Raw genomic sequence first — 20,048 nt, forward strand, 5'->3', positions numbered from 1 at the left:
GAGGCTGGGCGCGCGTCGGCGGGTAGGAAGAGGAGGGGCCCCGGGGGCGGCGTAGGGAGGGGAGCGGAGGCTGTGCCGGCGCGCGGGTGGAGGGGTGGTCCGGAGGGGTGGGTGTGGCGGCGCGCGGGGGTGGGTGGCGAGGGGCGGACACCGGCACCGCGCCCACCTGGGCGGCGGCCTGGGCTCCCGGCCGCTCGCTGGGCGCTCGCGCAAATCTGGGCTGGTTCCTCGGGGTGGGGCCTGCGGACCCGCCCTGCACAACTCCACCGGCCTTCCCCGAGCCCAGCGGCAAAGGGAACCTTGGCGCCGCTGGCTGTGCCCCGGGCCGACCTAACGTGGGCGCCCTCAAAACCTGCCGCCGGGTGCCCGGGGCTGCAACAGGGCTGCCCTAGCTGGTGTCCTCCGTGCGACCGGGGCCCGAGAGAGATGAAAGGAGAAGTGGTTAGAAGGAACTGGACCCAGTGCCTAGTCTGCTAGCACAGCACGCCGACACACCAGATGCGGTCGATGCAGGGCAACGCCAGGCTCCGGGGCATCCAGCCCAGCTCATGCCCGCTGATGCTGGCCGCGTCCCTTCCTGCTGCCTAGGCTCTCAGCTCGTCCTTGAGCTGCGCCAGTGCTGGCCCTCCCCGGGTCTCTGTCCCCTCCAGCCCTTGTAGGGCCAAGGGCGGGAACTCTAGCTCCGCAGTAGAGAAAGATCCGGCCCAGGCGGGGCACACGGGACTGGAGGGTCTGGGGCTGTGTCCAGATGACTGTAGAGTGGCCGGTGCCTGCCATGGTGCTGCTCCCAGACCCCTTGTCCAGGCACTGGGGCCTACCTTCCTATCCCTAGGCCCACCAGGGCCTAGCCTGTCACCCCACTGCCAGGCTGCAGGAGCGTTCACCCAGGACTCCCGCCGGCCTCTGCAGCCTCTGGTTGGGGCCAGCCCACTCACACCCCCAAGCGAGGGGGTGCTGCCCCACCTCTCACTCCACCCAGAAAGGAGTCCACAGCCCCGCTCACCGTGCCACTACCTGCTGCCCGCCTGGCCTGTGGCCTGCCTCAAACCCTCTTGCTGCCCACAGGCATCATTCCAGCCACCCCACCTCTCTGGCCCCCCACTGAAAATACAAGTAATAAAAATGAAATGGAGGGCTGCGCCTGTGGCTCAGTGAGTGGGGCGCTGGCCCCATATGCCGAGGGTGGCGGGTTCAAACCCGGCCCCGGCCAAACTGCAACCAAAAAATAGCCGGGCGTTGTGGCGGGCGCCTGTAGTCCCAGCTACTCGGGAGGCTGAGGCAGGAGAATCGCCTAAGCCCAGGAGTTGGAGGTTGTTGTGAGCTGTGTGAGGCCACGGCACTCTACTGAGGGCCATAAAGTGAGACACTGTCTCTACAAAAAAAAAAAATGAGATGGAGTCATTCAGGCCAGGGTTAAGATGACACAGCTGATCTGGTCAGTTTAGGTCTTAGGTGATTTTCACTCCCTGTCTCCCATTCTTACTATTTCATACTTTTTTTTTTTTTGCAGTTTTGGCCAGGGGTGGGATCGAACCTGCCATTCTTTTTTTTTTTTTTTTTTGTAGAGACAGAGTCTCACTGTACTGCCCTCGGGTAGAGTGCCGCGGTGTCACATGGCTCACAGCAACCTCTAACTCTTGGGCGATTCTCTTGCCTCAGCCTCCCCAGCAGCTGGGACTACAGGCGCCCGCCACAACGCCCAGCTATTTTTTTGTTGCAGTTTGGTGTTTGGCCGGGGCTGGGTTTGAACCCGCCACCCTCAGCATATGGGGCCGGCGCCCTACTCACTGAGCCACAGGCACCGCCCCTGCCACTCTTAGTATATGGGGCGGGTGCCCTACTCCTTGAGCCATAGGTGCTGCCCCATTCTTATTGTTTTGTAACATTAACACCCACGTGATAGATGCCTATCTCCAGTAGTTTAGATAGATTGATTTAAGACATTAACTTTTGGCGCCTGTGACTCAAAGGAGTAGGGCACTGGCCCCATATGCAGGAGGTGGCGGGTTCAAACCCAGCCCTGGCCAAACTGCAACAAAAAAATAGCCGGGTGTTGTGGCGGGCGCCTGTAGTCCCAGCTGTTTGGGAGGCTGAGGCAAAAGAATCACATAAGCCCAAGGGTTAGAGGTTGCTGTGAGCCATGTGACCTCATGGCACTCTAGCGGAGGGCAGTACAGTGAGACTCTGTCTCTACAAAAAAAAAAGACATTAACTTTTAAATTAAAATATTATAATAGGTCACTGAGTTATACTGAGTTATACTTATTTAAAGTAAGAGTTAACATGGTCTTTAAACTTTCATGTATAAAACTGTAAGTTTAGAAAAACAGAACAGTCGGCTCAGCGCCTGTAGCACAGTGGTTACAGCGCCAGCCACATGCACTGAGGCTGGCAGGTTCAAGCCCGGCACCAGCCAGCTAAAGAACAATGACAACTGCAACAAAAAATAGCTGTGGCGGCCGGCTACTTGGGATGCTGAGGCAAGAGAATTGCTTAAGCCCAAGAGTTGGAGGTTGCTGTGAGTGGTGACTGCATAGCACTATACTGAGGGTGACATTGGGAGACTCTGTCTAAAAGAAAAGAAAAGAACGAACAGTCTTGGAAAAGCTACTCTCACTATTCTCCAGAATCCCAGCCTTCTGACTAAAAGTTTAGTGGACGTATCCCTGTCTCTACATATTGGCTGACAGTGACAGGCGGCTTACAACATTTCTGGCGACCATGAAAGGACCCCCTAGACTATTCCAGTGAGTGTGCTAAGGAACACTAGTGGTTCCCTGGACAGATGGGCTGGGGGTGCCGTACTCATACACTCCTAGCAGCTCCGCCAGGAGATTTCTCCTAGAAGTCTTCATGCTCTGTTCTCATGCACCTGCTGTTGCTATCACTAAGGTCTACCTGCTTTATTCTGGTTGCAGCTAAGAACTTTAGTTCTCATCTGTTCTGAGAAATCTGGTGTTTCTGTATCTAAACTCCTTTAAGGGAGCTCAGGCCTCAGTCCCAAAGGATAGCCCCTTGGGGTGTTTTGTGTCTGATTGGTCTCAGTACGGGTCCCCAGCTAAAACTAAAAAGCAATGAAGTTTTACTATAATTGGCCTGGCTTGTCATCTTGACTCTGGAGAAAAATGGCCTTTGAATGGATCCTTCAATTATTATAATGATGTTACATTGTTTAAAATAACAAGTCTGGTTAAAATACTTAGGTTTGACATTGCCCGTAGCGTAGCTCAGTGGTTACGGCATTAGCCACATACACCCACGCTGGCAAGTTTGAAAACGGCCCAGGCCAGCTAAAGCAACAACAACAACTGCAACAAAAAGATAGCTGGGCATTGTGGTGGGCATCTGTAGTCCCAGCTACTTGGGAGGCTGAGGTAAGAGAATTGCTTAAGCCCAAGAGTTTGAGGTTGCTATGATCTGTGATGCCTCGGCACTCTACCAAAGGTGACACAGTGAGACTCTGTCTCAAAAAAACAAAAAAAATTTAGGTTTGTTTTTGCTTGATAGAATTTATGAGCTTAAAAGCAATAATTAAAACTACGTATATCTAATTTACAGGGCATAAAAATGGTTGAAAGAAAAATAACTTAAAATGATAACTAAAACCTAGATAAACTGCTAAGAAAAATAAATTAGGTAATTAAAAAATTAATAGCCTGAATAAAAATATATGTTTAAAAGCCAGCAAATATAAATTCTGCTTCTATGTGTCTGTCTACTTTTGTGTTTGTTTTGCCTGTGACATTTCACTATCAAACTATGCAAAAGAGCTCTAATTATTGGTTTTAAAAGAAGAAAAAGTAGGTGGCACCTGTGGCTCAGTGAGTAAGGGCTCCAGCCCCATATACCAAGGGTGGCGGGTTCAAACCTGGCCCCAGCCAAACTGCAACAAAAAATAGCTGGGTGTTGTGGCAGGCACCTGTGGTCGCAGCTACTTGGGAGGCTGAGGCAAGAGAATCACCTAAGCCCAAGAGCTGGAGGTTACTATGAGCTGTGACGCCATGGCACTCTACCTACTGAGGGTGACAAAGTGAGACTGTCTCTAAAAAAAAAAAAAGTAAAAGTAAACTCTTACATTAAGTACTTTATCAGGAAAACAGAAAAGAACTCAAGTCTCTTTTTGTTCAGGTGCTTTGGTATTCTTTGATAAATAAAATTAGTTTCAAACCTGTTATTAAAGTTCAGATGTTTAAAGATTATAGAACTTCCACCTCTGTAATATTTCTAAATTTTGCTGGATTTGACTGTGAACGTATGTTCTTGATTTTGAGCCTCTGGATTCTGAGGCCTAGGGACATGTTCTCTTTGCCTAGGACAGCAGCTACAAGGCATGATCTAGCTCTTGTGGCCCTTTTCTGCTCCAACTTTGCCCCATGACTATTCTGGGGAAAATTGAACAGTACTCCTGTTTTCTGTCTTGAACTCTGCACTTGGTAAATGAATTGAGGACACAGGCCCTGTCCTTTACAGCCATCTTGATGCCAAATTGGTCATGTAAGATTTAGGAAGACCAGGAAAGACATCATGGATGGTGCCTATGATGTGGTTTCAAAACGCTTTTCAGTAACTTAAAACCTTAAAGTCATGTTATGTTTCATAAAATATCTGAGTCTTCTGTAAGATGTAATACTTGGACTGCTTAAATTGTTTGGGTAAATAAGTCTTTTCTCTGTTAAAAAATAAGATTTTTGGGCAGCACCTGTGGCTCAAAGGAGTAGGACGCTGGGCCCCACAAGCCGGAGGTGGCGGGTTCAAGCCCAGCCCCAGCCAAAAACTGCAAAAAAATAAATAAATAAGATTTTTGCCTTTTAAATCTTCTGATTATCCGTTTGGGTAAGTAAATGATTAACTTTATAATAAACTGTGATTTTTTTTTTTTTTTGAGGTAGAGTTTCACTTTGTCACCCTGGGTAGAGTGCCATGGTGTCACTGCTCACAGCAACCTCCAACTCTTGGGCTTAAGCAATTCTCTTGCCTCAGCCTCCCATGTAGCTGGAAATACATGCACCCACCACAATGCCTGTCTAGTTTTTTTTGTTGTTGTTGTTTAGCAGGCCCAGGCTGGGTTTGAACCCGCCAGCCTGGGTGTATGTGGCCGGTGCTGTAACCACTGTGCTATGGGCGCCGAGCCTGGGGTCCTGTTTTGTAAAAAGTGTTTTTTTGGGGGGGGTGGTAAAAAAGATTAAACAGCAAAAAAATAATATTATGTAAGAAAAGATCTTGTTTGGTAAATTTTGTCCTGAAACAGAATAACTGGTTATTTAAGAGAAGTGAAAGGGTAAAACAGAAAGTTTGAAATGTTTGTAGATTGTCTGTGCAGGTTAAATAGAACTCACAAAAGAGGCTCAGCGCCAGCCACATACACCTGAACTGGCAGGTTCGAATCCAGCCGGGGCCCACCAAATAACAATGACAGCTGCAACCAAAAAATAGCTGGGTGTTGTTGTGGGCGCCTATAGTCCCAGCTACTTGGGAGGTGGAGGCAGGAGCTTGAGCCCAGAAGTTGGAGGTTGCTGTGAGCTGTGATGCCACAGCACTCTACCCAGGGCAACAACTTGAGACTCTGTCTCAAAAAAAAAAAAAAAAGAAAAACTCACAAAAGAAAATTTGTGGGCAGCACCTGACTCAGTGGGTAGGGCGCCGGCCCTATATACTGAGGGTAGCAGGTTCAAACCCAGCCCTGGCCAAACCACAACAAAAAATAGCCCGGTGTTGTGGTGGGTGCCTGTAGTCCCAGCTACTTGGGAGGCTGAGGCAGAGACTCACCTAAGCCCAGAAGTTGGAGGTTGCTGTGAGTGTGTTGCTGGAGTTGCTGTGAGGCACTCTACTGAGGGCAACAAAGTAAAACCCTGTCTCAAAAAAAATAGAAAAGAAGGGGTGGCGCTTGTGGCTCAAGGAGTAAGGCGCCAGTCCCATATGCCAGAGGTGGCAGGTTCAAACCCAGCCCTGGCCAAAAAACACACACAAAAAAAAAAAAAAATAGAAAAAAAGAAAATTTGTCAAGGAATTTACATGTGATCAGTTGACCATGATTAATAAAATTTAGTTAGCCTGTTTCCCTTTAATTTAAAAATCACAGAATAGGAAGGTTTTGTTTTTTTTTTACCTTTTCAGTAACTGGCCTGAAGGAAACAATCCCTGTGTTGTCTGTGTTAAGGTTTTGGCTAATTAGAGAAAACTGAACTTTAAGAGTTAAAGGTTGGCCTGGCGCACTGGCTCACACCTGTATCCCAGCACTCTGGGAGGCCAAAGCAGGTGGATTGCTTGAACTCACGAGTTTGAGACCAGCCTGAGCAAAACTGAGACCCCCCCCCCATCTCTGCTAAAAAATAGAAAAACTGAGGCAAGAGGATTGCTTGAGCCCAAGTTGGAAGTTGTTGGGATCTGGGAGGGCTCAAGACTCTGTCTACAAAAAAAAAAAAAAAGAGTTAAAGGTTATACCCACATAACTTCCTGTATTACCTTTAAAATTTTTTGACTTACAATCGTATTAAGACTTTGATATTTGACAAATTTTTCAAAGTCAAAACTCTAAGTTTGGTCTTGGGCGGCGCCTGTGGCTCAGTCGGTAAGGCGCCGCCCCGTATACCGAGGGTGGTTGGGTTCAAACCCGGCCCCAGCCAAACTGCAACCAAAAAAATAGCCGGGCGTTGTGGCAGGCACCTGTAGTCCCAGCTATTCAGGAGGCTGAGGCAAGAGAATCGCTTAAGCCCAGGAGTTGGAGGTTGCTGCGAGCTGTGTGAGGCCACGGCACTCTACCAAGGGCCATAAAGTGAGACTGTGTCTCTACAAAAAAAAAAAAAAAACTCTAAGTTTGGTCTTTTTAAAATATTAAGACAACTGAAAGTCTAAGAAAGACGTATTAAACTTACTTAATGTGTTAAAACTATATAAGAATTTTGTTTGTTTGTTTGTTTAGCAGGCCGAGGCCGGTTTAACACCCACCAGCCCCAGAGCTTGTGGCTGGTGCCCCAACCACTGAACTATGGGCACCCAGCTGAGAAATATTGTCAAATATTAAATGGTGGTTAATTTTCTGTGAATTATATTTATATATGTACATATGTTCCAATATAATGAAATATTAATATGTCTTAGTATATATTACAGTAATAATTTTACTAATTTATTTATTTATTTATTTTGAGACAGAGTCTCACTATGTCGCACTCAGTAGAGTTCTGTGGCATCACAACTCATAGCAACCTCCAACTCTTAGGTGATTCTCTTGCCTCAGCCTTATATATATAAAAACATTTATTTTTCTCTCTCCTTGATTTCTCCAGAATTTGAAAACCATTTGTAAGTATTCTTAATTCCTGATAATATAGTTATTTGCATAAGTTCAATAAGAACCTGTTTTCTTCTATAAAACACAATAAAGGACACTGGTAATTTTTCCAAGGCTTTGACTAAAATGACATATTTTCAGAGGTGTCCAGACTGCATTAAGAAATTAAGGTTGGGCGACGCCTGAAGCTCAGTGAGTAGGGCGCTGGCCCCATATGCCAAGGGTGGCGGGTTCAAACCCAGTCCTGGCCAAACTGCAACAAAAAATAGCCGGGCACTGTGGCGGGCGCCTGTAGTCCCAGCTGCTTGGGAGGCTGAGGCAAGAGAATCGCGTAAGCCCAAGAGTTAGAGGTTGCTGTGAGCCGTGTGATGCCACGGCACTCTACCCGAGGGCGGTACAGTGAGACTCTGTCTCTACAAAAAAAAAAAAAAAAAAAAAGAAATTAAGGTTGACTTTATAAAGTCAAAATAAAGCCCATTAAAAAAACTGGCCAGGGGCGGCGCCTGTGGCTCAGTGAGCAGGGCATCGGCCCCATATACCGAGGGTGGCGGGTTCAAACCCAGCCCCGGCCAAACTGCAACCAAAAAATAGCCGGGCATTGTGGCGGGTGCCTGTAGTCCCAGCTGCTCGGGAGGCTGAGGCAAGAGAATCGCGTAAGCCCAAGAGTTAGAGGTTGCTGTGAGCCGTGTGATGCCACGGCACTCTACCCGAGGGCGGTACAGTGAGACTCTGTCTCTACAAAAAAAAAAAAAAAAAAACTGGCCAGATACCTGATCAATAACATTTCTTGATCTGTGGTAAGTAAAACATGTCACTTTCTGACAGATCCAAGAACTCCAAGTTACTTTGGGACCTCAAAAAAAGAGAAATTAGATACCAATACATACAGGTATCTAATGACACAGATAAAACCTTGACTTTCAAAAGGCTTTCAAGTCTAACCTTACAAAAAGGTTATTCTTATAGGGTGGCACCTGTGGCTCAAAGAGATAGGGTGCTGGCCCCATATGCCAGAGGTGGTGGGTTCAAACCTAGCCCCGGCCAAAAAAACTGCAAAAAAAAAAAAGTTATTCTTATAAAAATTTCTAGTAAACCCACTTTTAAAAGAAAAAAAGCCTAGATGGCTAATAATTATTCTTTTTGCACTTTAGGCAAATAATCAGATGCAATATATTGAGAGTACAGTTTATTTTGGCAGATAAATTGAACCTGCTGTGATTTGTCTTTAATAAAATGGGAAAATAGGAGCAAAACATGGCTCAAAAGTAAAAAAGAAAACTATAGCCCACCTATATTAGATGCCAACTTTGTCTACAATGCCAGCTCATAACATTACACATAGCTATTTAACCAAACTGATCTGTTCACAGGACGAAAAGCCAAAAAATATACAATTATATACAGTGGTCATGTTTACTCCAATTTGTTTTTTCTTTTTACTTCTTAGCCCTCAGATAACATATCAAGTTTTATGGGAAAAAAACTAAAATTAAAAATATTTAAAATGCTTGTCCCAAACTATAGACTATGTGTCAAGGAACATAATTAAAATTTTGTCTCTAAGACTGATGAAAAAAACTACAAAAGCCTTAAGGCTCAACAAAGATCACTCAACTCACTAGCCTCGGTGACTGCTAAACGGCTTCACAGCCCTGACTTTGTCCGTATCAGCTTAGAGAAGCCGTATTAGGCCTCTGTTTACTTCTTTACCCTGGAGTACTTTTTGAAATGTTTTCCAGGTTCTACATTCTATAACAGACCTACTCAGACCAAGGAACTTATTTATGCCTGGCCTCCTCCTAATCTACACTATGTTCCAGCCAATAACCAAATCTCAAGATTTGGAGAGAAAGACCTGACAACCAACTCAAGGGAAAATTGACTGGCCTCTGAGATGTCCTGCCCAAGTTGTCTAGATTACATCATTCCCACATCTAGCCTCATCCCCCAGAGAAAAAAACAGCCAACTCAAGCCAGACTAGTGGACCACGTAACTGTTGTCCTGAGTAGAGTCCCATGGTGTTGTAGCTCACAGCAACCTCAAACTCCTGGGCTTAAGCAATTCTCTTGCCTCAACCTCCCAAGTAGCTGGGACTATAGGTACCCACCATAATGCCTGGTTATCTTTAGAGATGGGGGTCTTGCTCCTGCTCAGGCTGGTTTCGAACTCATGAGCTCAGGTGATCTACCCACCTCAGCCTCCCAGAGGGCTAGGATTTTAGAAATGAGCCACATTGCCCACCAAGAGATTAACTTTTAAATTAAAATATTATAATAGGTCACTGAGTTATACTGATCATTATTTAAATTGAGAGTTAATGTGGTCTTTACTTTAAACTTTCATGTATAAAACTGTAATTTTAGGTCAGGCTCAGGGGGAGGCTCCCAGCTACTTGGGAGGCTGAGGCAAGAGAATCGCTTGAGCCCTTAAAGTTTGAGGTTGCTATGAGCTATGATGCCCCAGCACTCTACTGAGGACAACAAAGTGAAACTCTGTCTCAAAAAAAAAAAAAGAATCTGTAATTTTAGAAATGGAAAAATAGAAAAGTCTTGGAGAGGCTACTCTCACTTTTCTCCAGAATCCTGCCCTTCTGACAAAGTTTGGTGGACCTATCCCCATCTCTACATATTGGCTGACAATGACAGGTGGCCGGACCCTCTTTGTCCAGTAACACCACCCCTGCCAGCTCCTTGCTTTCATCTCTGTCCCTCAATAACAGCATCCTAGCTGTTCAGTACATACTCCCTGGGATAATGTCTATCTCTCAGCAGGGAGCAGGCCTGCAGGACCCACCCACCTCCTGTTTCTCCCTGCATGGCCAGACACTTGCCCAAGCAATGCACTCATTCCCTTCAGGCCCCTTCCAGGGCAAGTCCCCCTCCACTGCTCTGGCCAAACCCTCTGAGCTGCCCTGGAGTCCCTCTCACACTCAATGCCAATCTAACTCAAGTTCTGTTTCTTTCACTTTCAAAATATATGTATCTCTTTATATCAAGATGTGATTTAAAAAAAAAAAAGACAAAATGGGCTCAGCGCCTGTAGCTCAGCAGCTAGGGCGCCAGCCACATACACCAGAGCTGGTGGGTTCCAATTCAGCCCAGGCCTGCCAAACAACAATGACAACTACAACCAAAAAATAGCCGGGCATTGTGGTGGGTGCCTGTTGTCCCAGCTACTTGGGAGGCTGAGGCAAGAGAATCGCTTAAGCCCAGGAATTTGAGGTTGCTGTGAGCTGTGATGTCACAGCACTCTACCCAGGGTGACATAGTTAGACTCTGTCTCAAAAAAAAAAAAAAAAAAAGACAAAATACTGCATATATCCAGAGCCCAATATTTTTCCCACCTCCACCCTGGCCAAGCTTCTGTCTCTTCTGTCCAGGATGAGCTGCCTCCCCCCCACCAGTCCAGGGAGCCCAGACAGCAGAGGGCCAGGGGACAGTCTTTCCTCAGGCTCCTTCTGACTGTGAGGCACTCCTGGCCCCCTTCTGCCCTTTGCTGCAGCAGCACTGGCCTCATCACTGTGCCTCAGGCACACCCAACTTGCCACCACCTCAGGGCTTTTGCACAGACTTCCCTTGGCCTGCAAAGCTTCACTGCAGCGGCATGGCTCCCTCACTTGGCTCCAGCTCTAGTAGATGTCATCTTTTCCCTGTTGTGCTTCCTGAGAGAGCACCATGTTGCCCCCTGCCCTCTGCTCTGCTCAGTGACCCTGGACAGCATTAGTCAGCCCCAGGCATCACCGCTCCAGGGGGCAGTGCTTCTGCCTTCCCCCACCCCCACTGATTGGCACAGGCTAAACAAATGTAGCTGTGTGGGCCGCTGAGAAGAGCTCCCAGACCCTGCCACTGCTCACCTCTTTCAGCATCCTTGAATTTGATTGTTCTTCTCCTGGCCGGCCGGGGACTAGCAGCCACCTCAGACAAGGACCCGGAGCAGTAGAGGCCCAGGCTGCTGCCCCGATTCCTGAGCACTGACTTCAGCTCTTGGTTCTCCTGGATGAGCTGCACCAGCCGCCGCAGCTCTTCGTTCTCCTGTGCCAGCCGCTGGATCTCCTGCCGCAGGCCCTCATAGCTGCTAAGGAGGGACATGGCCAGCGGCTGGCGGGCTGGCCATGGACAGCAGACCCCGCCATTATGACGTCGGTGGCTGTCCCTGCCCCCAAGCCATGGCCACATTCCGAGGCTTCAGCATCAGTGCCCAGCTGTTCTGACTAGTCGTAGTGGGGCTCGCCTAACCTCTGACCTCTGGCTCTCTAATGACCAACTGACAAGTACTGGTCTGTGACTTGTTGGGAACCGGGCCACAGAACATCACCACCCCGTCTGAGCTCTGCCTCCTGTCCCATTTATCCCAACCCCCATGTGAAGAAATTATCTTCCATGAAGCCAATCTCTCTGATGTCAAAAAGATTGGGGACCACTGGAAAAAAACTTTCTTCTTTTATCCAATTTATCTTTAATGGGATACTTCTCTGCAGTCACTTGGATTTTGTAGCCTTTTTTACACTGTGATTATTTTGCATACTTTCTTTTTGCTTGTTGATGGGTGTGGTTTCCATTTAATTTGTAGACTCTCCTTGGAGTGTCATGTTCTCTTTCCAGGCTTTAGTGGGCCGCTGTGCCCCCCTGGAGAGAGCCCTAACCTGTGTTACCAGGGGGCTGGCACCCTGAGACCAGTGCCAGAGTAGGTGGCAACTACACCGAATCTCGATGTAGTTCATGACAATTTTAATAATGCCTATATTTAGAAAATATTCCCAAGTCTAAGGATTATGGAGTAGAGGCTTTCTGACAGTTTGTTCCCCAAAAGAAGAAGAGGCGCAGTCAGTCACCTTCTTGGTCAGATGTGCTCTGGAAGCAGAGGTGAACTGTGACAGGCAGACTTCTAAGAAGGCCCCAGGATTTCCTGTCGAAAACATCCCGTATAATCCTCAGGGTTATGTGAATAGGCCAGATTTCCCCATGATTAGATTATGTTATTGTTATTTGGCACCGCTGAGGAATAAAGGGAGATGGGTTGGGCTAAACCTGAATCAGGTAGATAACAAACAGAAAAAAAACAAGAAGAAAAGAAACCTGAATCAGGTAAACCCGTCAAAGGACCAGCCTCTTCCCCTGGAAGAGATTAGAAGCTGAGAGAACGTCTATGCAAGGGGGGTGGCAAGGAATGCGGATGGCCTCCAGGGGGCTGACCCATCAAAGTCAAAACTTGGAAAGGCAAAGATAAAGAGCAGCCTTTGAAAGTAACAAGAGAAAAAAATGATTCATCACATGTAAAGGAACACAATAAGAGAACACCTGACTTCTCAGCAGAAACAGTGGAGGCAGCAGAGAGTAGGAGGGTCCACTGGAAGTCAAAAGAAGTGCCAAGCCAGGAGCCCACCTCCAATAAACTGTCTTTCGGAAATGAAGGTGAAATAACATCAGTCCAAGATGAATAGTTTTTGTTGCAAGCAGACCCATCTTATAGAAGATACTAAAGAAAAGTTCTCTGGGTCGAAAGGAAGTAACATTAGACAAAACCAGTTCCCTCAGGGCAGCCACCCTGTGCCCAGACCTCTGATCTATAGAGGTGGGTTAATAAAAGGATAATGATTTTAAGCCACTAAGCCACTATGCTTGTGGAAACTTGTTCACAGCAGCAGAGCACCCAGCGCACCTCCCTCCCTGAAGGACACTCCAGACCTCACTGTAAAGGCCATGGGGCTGCAGAGGAAGGGCCTGGAGACCTGGGGTGGGAACTTCGGGTGGAGACAATGGAATCTTGTACCCCAAGCCTCCTTGCACCCTCCTTGCTGGGAGAAGCAGCCCCTCCCACCTTGCCAGAGCAGACTGGGCAGTGGCCTCATCTGGGCATAGGTGGCTATGAGCAGTACTGCCACCCTCAGACACCCAGGCTGCCCTGGCCTCAGGGGTGATTGCAGCTGTCTTTCCTTGGAATCTGGATGGGCGCATGCGAAAGAACCTTGGGCAGTAATGGCGCGTGTGCCCCAGGCTTCCCCTTAAGAATTCTAGAGGGGCAAGACACCCAAGATAGCAGAGTAACTTTCCCAAGGGCAGACAGGAAAGGGAGAAGCACTTACTTGGGAAGGTCTTACTAAGTCTTGGCCAGAACAGCAGGAATCTGTGGTGCTCGAGCCTGACCAGCTGCCCCAGTCCCGACTCCCTGTTATGAAGGCTCCAATCCCAGCAGGCAGGGGCATTGCTCTGGACAACCAGTCCCAGGCTCACCTGAGGTCCCCAGACACCACCCAGGGTGGGAGGCAGGCAGCTGCATGGCACTGCTGAATGCACAGACTGTGCTTGGAAGTCTAGGTGGAGAAAGCCAGGCCGAGGCCTTGTGGGGCCAATGGAAATCTCCAGGGCTAGTCTCTATGGAAAAGCTGACAGCTCTGTAAAAATCAACGATGAACCCGCAGGCCAGCCAGAAGTCTAACAGAGAAAACAGGGATGAAGGCAAATACAAAGGACCCTATTAGCACCACAGCCATTGCTGGGAGTCCAGAGTTTTCACCAAGCACCAGGCTGCACCCACTTGGCCACCAGGCGTTGGGTGGCCCGGCTTTCTATTGCCCTCTTGACAAGCTACCACCAACTTGGGGTCTCAGAACTCAGGAACTTACTCTCTAATAGTTCTGGAGAACAGACATCTAAGCTGAACCTTATGGGGCTAAAATCAAAGGGATTTTTTTTTGTTGTTTTTGTATTTAGTAGGAATGGCTACTGTTGGAGTTTCCAGAAGACCCTTTCCTACCTCTTCCAGTTTCTGGCAGCCATATTTCTGGCTGTCAGCTGCATCACTCAAAAACCTTCCTCAGGGGCGGCGCCTGTGGCTCAGTGGGTAGGGCGCCAGACCCATAGACCGAGGGTGGCAGGTTAGAACCCAGACTAGCCAAACTGCAACAAAAAAATAGCTGGGTGTTGTGGTGGGGGCCTGTATTCCCAGCTACTCAGGTGGCTAAGGCAAGAGAATCGCCTAAGGCCAGGAGTTGGAGGTTGCTGTGAGCTGTAATGCCATGGAACTCTAGCCATGGAATTCTACAGAGGGTAATAAAGTGAGACTCTGTCTCTAAAAAAAAAACAAAACACCTTCCTCAGCTTCACAAGGGTGCTTGGGACTACCTCCAGGGATCACCTGAATGATATCCCCATCCCAAGACCCTTTGACTTAATCACATGACTCCTTTTTGCCAATTAAGGTACATTCATGGGCTTTAGTATTCGGCTCTAAGTGCTGTTGGAAGTCATTATTCAGCCCATCACATTGGCTGACTGCGGGTGGGCACAAACACATGCCAACCATATGCCCATCACCAGCAAAGGATGGGGCTACTTTATCCCGGGATTTACAGCTGAAGGTGCCCCCAAAACAGCAACAGAAGTGTTCCTACAAACTTTCAGAGGTGGGACTGTTTGGGGTTTTTTTTGAGGCAGAGTCTCACTTTGTTGCCCTTAGTAAAGTGCTGTGGCATCACAACTCACAGCAACCTCCAACTCCTGGGCTTAAGCGATTCTCTTGCCTCAGTCTCCCAAGTAGCTGGGACTACAGGCACCCACCACAGCGCCTGGCTATTTTGAGAGATGGAGTCTGCTCTTGCTCAGGCTGGTCTCGAACTCCTGAGCTCAGGCAATCCACCCCCCTCAGTCTCCCAGAGTGCTAGGATTACAGGGGTGAGCCACCACGCCCGGCCAAGAGGTGGGACTGTTTGAGACTCCAAAGAAAGAAGCACCAAACTCAGGCAGCTCTGTGCAAAACATACCCAGGCTGCCGTATCCTTACAATGCACAGTGAGAGAATAGGATGTTCTGCCCAGGTATGTCCATAGCCAGGGTGTAAGGGTGTGGAGTTTATATGAGGGTTTAAGGAATTTGGCTCAAGGCTGGGGCCAGTTTCTTCTGGCAAACCCAGATGCCTTTATATATAGTGTCTGGGCACGTTCAAGCCCCCAGTTTGGGTTTGAACTTGCTGGGAAAACCTGCAGCTGGCTGGGGTCACAGAGCAGACAGGCACTCAGTGGTTTTTGAACAGGACACAGAAAGAAAGTGGGGAGGGATTGAGGGAGCCTACAGGCTTGGGGGGGTGGTTAAGCACAACCCTTGACCAATTGGTGGCTGAACACTAAACTATGCTGACCCAGGTGCTACTTCTAGGAAGCCATAGTTTTTAAAAATAAGAACTAGATGGAAACTGGGCAGTGGTCAGACAGTACACACTGTAGGGCAGTGGTTCTCAACCTTCCTAATGCTGCAACCCTTTAACACAGTTCCTGTGGGTCGCAACCCACAGATTGAGAACCGTTGCTGTAGGGGAACAGACTCACGGAATGGCCCAGGCTGCTGAATGAGATATTTTGAAAACAGCAACAGCAAGAAGGCCAAGAGGGTCAACGGGTCATAACCCAGAGCTGCCATAACCAACTATCCAAAATGTCAGGGGTTCTGTTGTTTGCTTGAGACAGGGTCTCACTCTGTCACCCAGGCTAAAATACAGTGGCATCATCACTGCTCACTATAACTCCTCGACTCAAATGATCTTCTTTCCTCAGCCTCCCAAAGTGTGTGAGCCACTGTGCCCAGCCAAAAAGTCCATTTTCAACGAAAAATAATAAGACATACGAAGAAACAGGATAATGTAAATTTTTTTAAAAATTCTTTATTGAGGATGGCACCTGTGGCTCAGTGAGTAGAGCACCGGCCCCATATACCAAGGGTGGCGGGTTCAAACCCAGCCCCGGCTGAACTGCAACCAAAAAACAGCCAGGTGTTGTGGCGGGCACCTGTAGTCCCAGCTGCTCGGGAGGCTGAGGCAGGAGAATCGTGAAAACCCAAGAGCTGGAGGTTGCTGTGATTCCTGTGACGTCATGGCACTCTACCGAGGGTGGTAAAGTGAGACTCTGTCTCTACAAAAAAAAATAATAATAATTTTAAAAAATTATTTATTGATAATTTATACACATATGGGTACATATGATATTTTGTTACATGGGCAGAATGTATAATGATCAGGTCAGGGTATTCAGGTGACCTTCTTGAGCATTTATCATTTTTTTTTTTTTTTTTTGAGACAGAGCCTCAAGCTGTCGCTCTGGGTAGAGTGCTGTGGCATCATAGCTCACAGCAACCTCCAACTCCTGGGTTCAAGCGATTCTCCTGCCTCCACCTCCACAGGTGCCTGCCACAACGCCCAGCTATTTTTTGGTTGCAGCCATCATGGTTGTTTGGCGGGCCCGGGCTGGATTCGAACCTGCCAGCTCAGGTGTATGTGGCTGGCACCTTAGCTGCTTGAGCCACAGGCACAGAGCCACGTTTATCATTTTTTATGTGTTGGGAACATTTCAAGTTGGTTCCCCTAGCTATTTTTAAATATACAACACATTTGTATGCTAACTACAGTCACCCTATTCTGCTATCGACATTAGAACTTATTTTTTTTTGTTAATGAAAATAAGCTTTATTACATCAAGTAATAAATACATACAAAGATGCAAACAGTTTTAGTCATTTTCTTCCAGATGTTTTTTATCAACTTACAGTAACTGCAGAACTGAAATCTACTTACAGTCTTAGTATGAAAATTTTCGGGGGTCCTTGTTAGGTTTGGTAGGGTTGCTCTTTCTTCTGTATTTATAACTTGTGCATTTTTAAAACTGACTTCAAAGCACTAATAGTCATGCAAATGCTTAAGCAAAAAGGAAGTTACATTAAGCAGAATCTACACTGTATGGGAAACAGGGACCAGCTACTAAGGAGAGCGTGCTGTCAGTGTGCATTAAAACAATCCCTAGAGCTGCATCAGTTTATGAAAAGGAACAAAGAACAACGTGGGTAAACAGAAATATATTCAAAAGAGTAAAAGGAGACCAGGGTGACTTGGAGGCAAACTAGTTCGCTGTAAGATAACTTCACGTGCATCTTTTAAATCAATGCTTAAAAAAAAAAAAAAAATCCAAAGTGGTTCCTAACTACTTAATATGTAAATCCTAATTAACCGCAAAATATTTTCTCAATCTTTGAGACTGTTGGTTCCAAGTTAAGTGAACCATGGGAGGAAAAAACAAATGACCATTTTGAAAACAAAAGTTTCATTTGAACAGGAGAGATGAACTGCAACTTCTCATCTTGTAAAAAGATGGAAAACTGTCAAAACCAAAAAAGCGGCTAGGATCTGGTATTCCGTTCCGTTTCAGCCAAGCACTCTCGAACCAATCCTCTAACATGAATGATTCCATGCTTCAGCCGTTCCATTACACTCTTGCTCCCTGCATAGGTGGGTCTGATCTCTTTCCCCAGCTCTTCAATGATGGCCAGCAGCTCTGTGTACTTGCTTTGAGGCACCTGGCTATTCCTAGTTCCCTGGGTGTAGCCTAGGGATGGTGGCCCATAGTCACTCAGCAGCTGTCGATACTGTGAGGATGTTGCCATACTGGTAGAAGGTGAGTGGACGCTCCCAGCGCCGTTGAGGGCGGCGGCAGGCATGTGCACGGTCAAGTTCGGTTTTCAGAACTTATTCTAACTACCTGTGTATCTGTGCCTATTAACCAACCTCCCACCCTTCCCAGCTATAGTCACAATCTTCTACTCTCTAATCCATGAGATCCTCTCTTCTGGCTCCCACACACGAGTTAGGCCATGTGATATTTGTTCTCCTGTGCCTGGCTTACTTCATTTTCCATAATGACCTCCAGTTCCATCCATGTTGCTGCAAATGATGGGATTTCATTCTTTTTCAAGGCTGACTAGTACCCCACTGTGTGCATAGACTACGTTTTCTTCATCCAGTCATCTGGTGATGGACCCGTGGGCTGACTCCACATCTTTGGTACTGTGCACAGTAGTGCAGTGAACACGGGTGTCCCTATGACAATGATTTCAGGACAGGAGTGATTGCCTTGAAGGGGCTCAGATTCTGGACTTTGCAGGCAAACCTTTGCTTACACAAAGGCCTATGGACAGAGTGACCATGGTGGCCGAGATGGTGGCTTTGTGTGGCCCACTGCCATTGCTTAATGCCCAGCCTGTAATAGTAGAGACCAACAACCTCAGACCTCCTCCCCTTGGAGGGGGCGGTGATTTGTTCTTCCCAGAACCAGGATCTACTCCAGACACAACTGTGCCCTTCCTGCCTATAGTCTCTCTGCTGGCACCTGCATCCCAGCCTTCCTGAATTCCTTAGCTTCCACTGGCTAACACTGCCCACCAAGGACCCGTCCCTGGGGCCTAGGATGTATGGCAATGAGCTCATGACCTGGGACTCGCTGGTCTTCCCAAATTCCCTGTCAGCCCAATGGAAAGGTGGTGCAGTCTGTTGAAGGCCCACCTCCACTGCAGCTGGATGTCATCCTCTTCTGGGTGGGACACTCCTGGGCTGCATCTTTGTCACCCTAAGGAGTCGGGGCTCAAGGGACAGGTTTGCCATGAAGCCATGAGGATCCAGTCCACCCTCTCACCCTAGCAATAGTATTCATATATTCAGTAAAGTTTGCAAAGTTAAAATATTTTAACCACAGTTAAGACTATCTCTTCCCACTGCAACCTGCCCTCAGTCACTCCCTGCCCTACTATGGAGAGCTGGAGAGGAGATTGCGGGATCCAGCTCTGGGTAGGTAAAGTCAAGGGTACATTTAGTTTGGGTTGAGTGGGAACAGTCACATTTTGATATTTTATGCTACTGCAAGTGCTTCTGGGGTAGAAACAGCTTCCGGAAACATACTTACCTTCTCTGCCTCACATCATGGCAGCACAAGCTAACAAAAATGGCTACCAAGACTTGCGAGCTCAATGAGTAAGATTAAACAAAAGAAAACCCCAAAGACCCTAAAATTTTATAGCTTGTGTGTGAAAGAAGTTTGATAAAGGTTTCCTAAAATCTAACAACAATCCCAAAAATGTACACAGTATTACCCAAGAGAGTGGTTACCTGAAAGCAACTTATCTAAACTCTACATAATAAAAGTAATTTTGTTTTGACAAGAGAGTCTCCCCTTGTCACCCTGGATAGAGTGTCATGGCATCATAGCTCACAGCAACCTCAAACTCTTTGGCTCAAGTGATCCTTTTCCCTCAGCCTCCCAAGTAGCTGGGACTACAGGAGCTTGCCATGATGCCCAGATAGTTTTTCCTATTTTTATTACAGATGGAGTCTCGCTCTTGCTCAGGCCGGTCTCCAACTCCTGAGTTCAAGCAATCCACCCGCCTTGGCCTCCCCAAGTGCTAGGATTATAGGTGTGAGCCATTGCACTCAACCAATAAAAGTAAATTTTGATAAAACATGTTAGAGGAAAGATTGAATTATTTTCTCTCTAGCTATAGAAGATGACATCATAAAGGGTTGTAATCTAGAAAGGCCATCAGAATATGCATCCAGGCTCAGTGCTGGTGCCTCGGCACCAGCCATATGCACAAGGGCTGACAGGTTGGAACCTGGCCTGGGCCTGCCAGGCAACAATGACAACTACAAAAAAAAAAAAAAAATAGCCCAGTGTTGTGGAGGGCGCCTGTAGTCCCAGCTACTTGGGAGGCTGAGGCAAGAGAATCGCTTGAGCCCAAGAGTTTGAGGTTACTATGAGCTGTGACACCACAGCACTCTACCAGGGGTGACGTAGTGAGACTCTATCTCAAAAAAATATATATATGCATCCAAAAAATGTAGGGTAAACATGTTAGAGTTAATTATATGTCAGCCAGTTAATTAACATTATGTTGGTTTTCTGTACATTATGATGTTTGTGGTAGTTGTTAACTTTAAAAAAGTTTTTTG

At 47.2% G+C, this 20,048-nt stretch overlaps 1 protein-coding gene across 1 annotated transcript; it reads right to left on the minus strand.

Annotated features, from left to right (window-relative positions):
- Nucleotides 1-16,463: 16,463 nt before the first annotated feature.
- LOC128563179 (cyclin-dependent kinase 2-associated protein 1-like) lies at nt 16,464-18,257 on the minus strand. Its single transcript, XM_053558358.1, has one exon. The coding sequence runs from the start codon at nt 17,765-17,767 to the stop codon at nt 17,450-17,452; it is 318 nt and encodes a 105-aa protein (XP_053414333.1). The 5' UTR covers nt 17,768-18,257; the 3' UTR covers nt 16,464-17,449.
- Nucleotides 18,258-20,048: the final 1,791 nt, after the last annotated feature.

The sequence above is a fragment of the Nycticebus coucang genome, chromosome 13 (assembly GCF_027406575.1).
Source record: "Nycticebus coucang isolate mNycCou1 chromosome 13, mNycCou1.pri, whole genome shotgun sequence".
Lineage (NCBI taxonomy): Eukaryota > Metazoa > Chordata > Mammalia > Primates > Lorisidae > Nycticebus > Nycticebus coucang.

What these genes read in the sequence shown, in the direction of transcription:
- LOC128563179 (XM_053558358.1), bottom strand. Translation starts at nt 17,767, where the DNA reads ATGCCTGCCGCCGCCCTCAACGGCGCTGGGAGCGTCCACTCACCTTCT.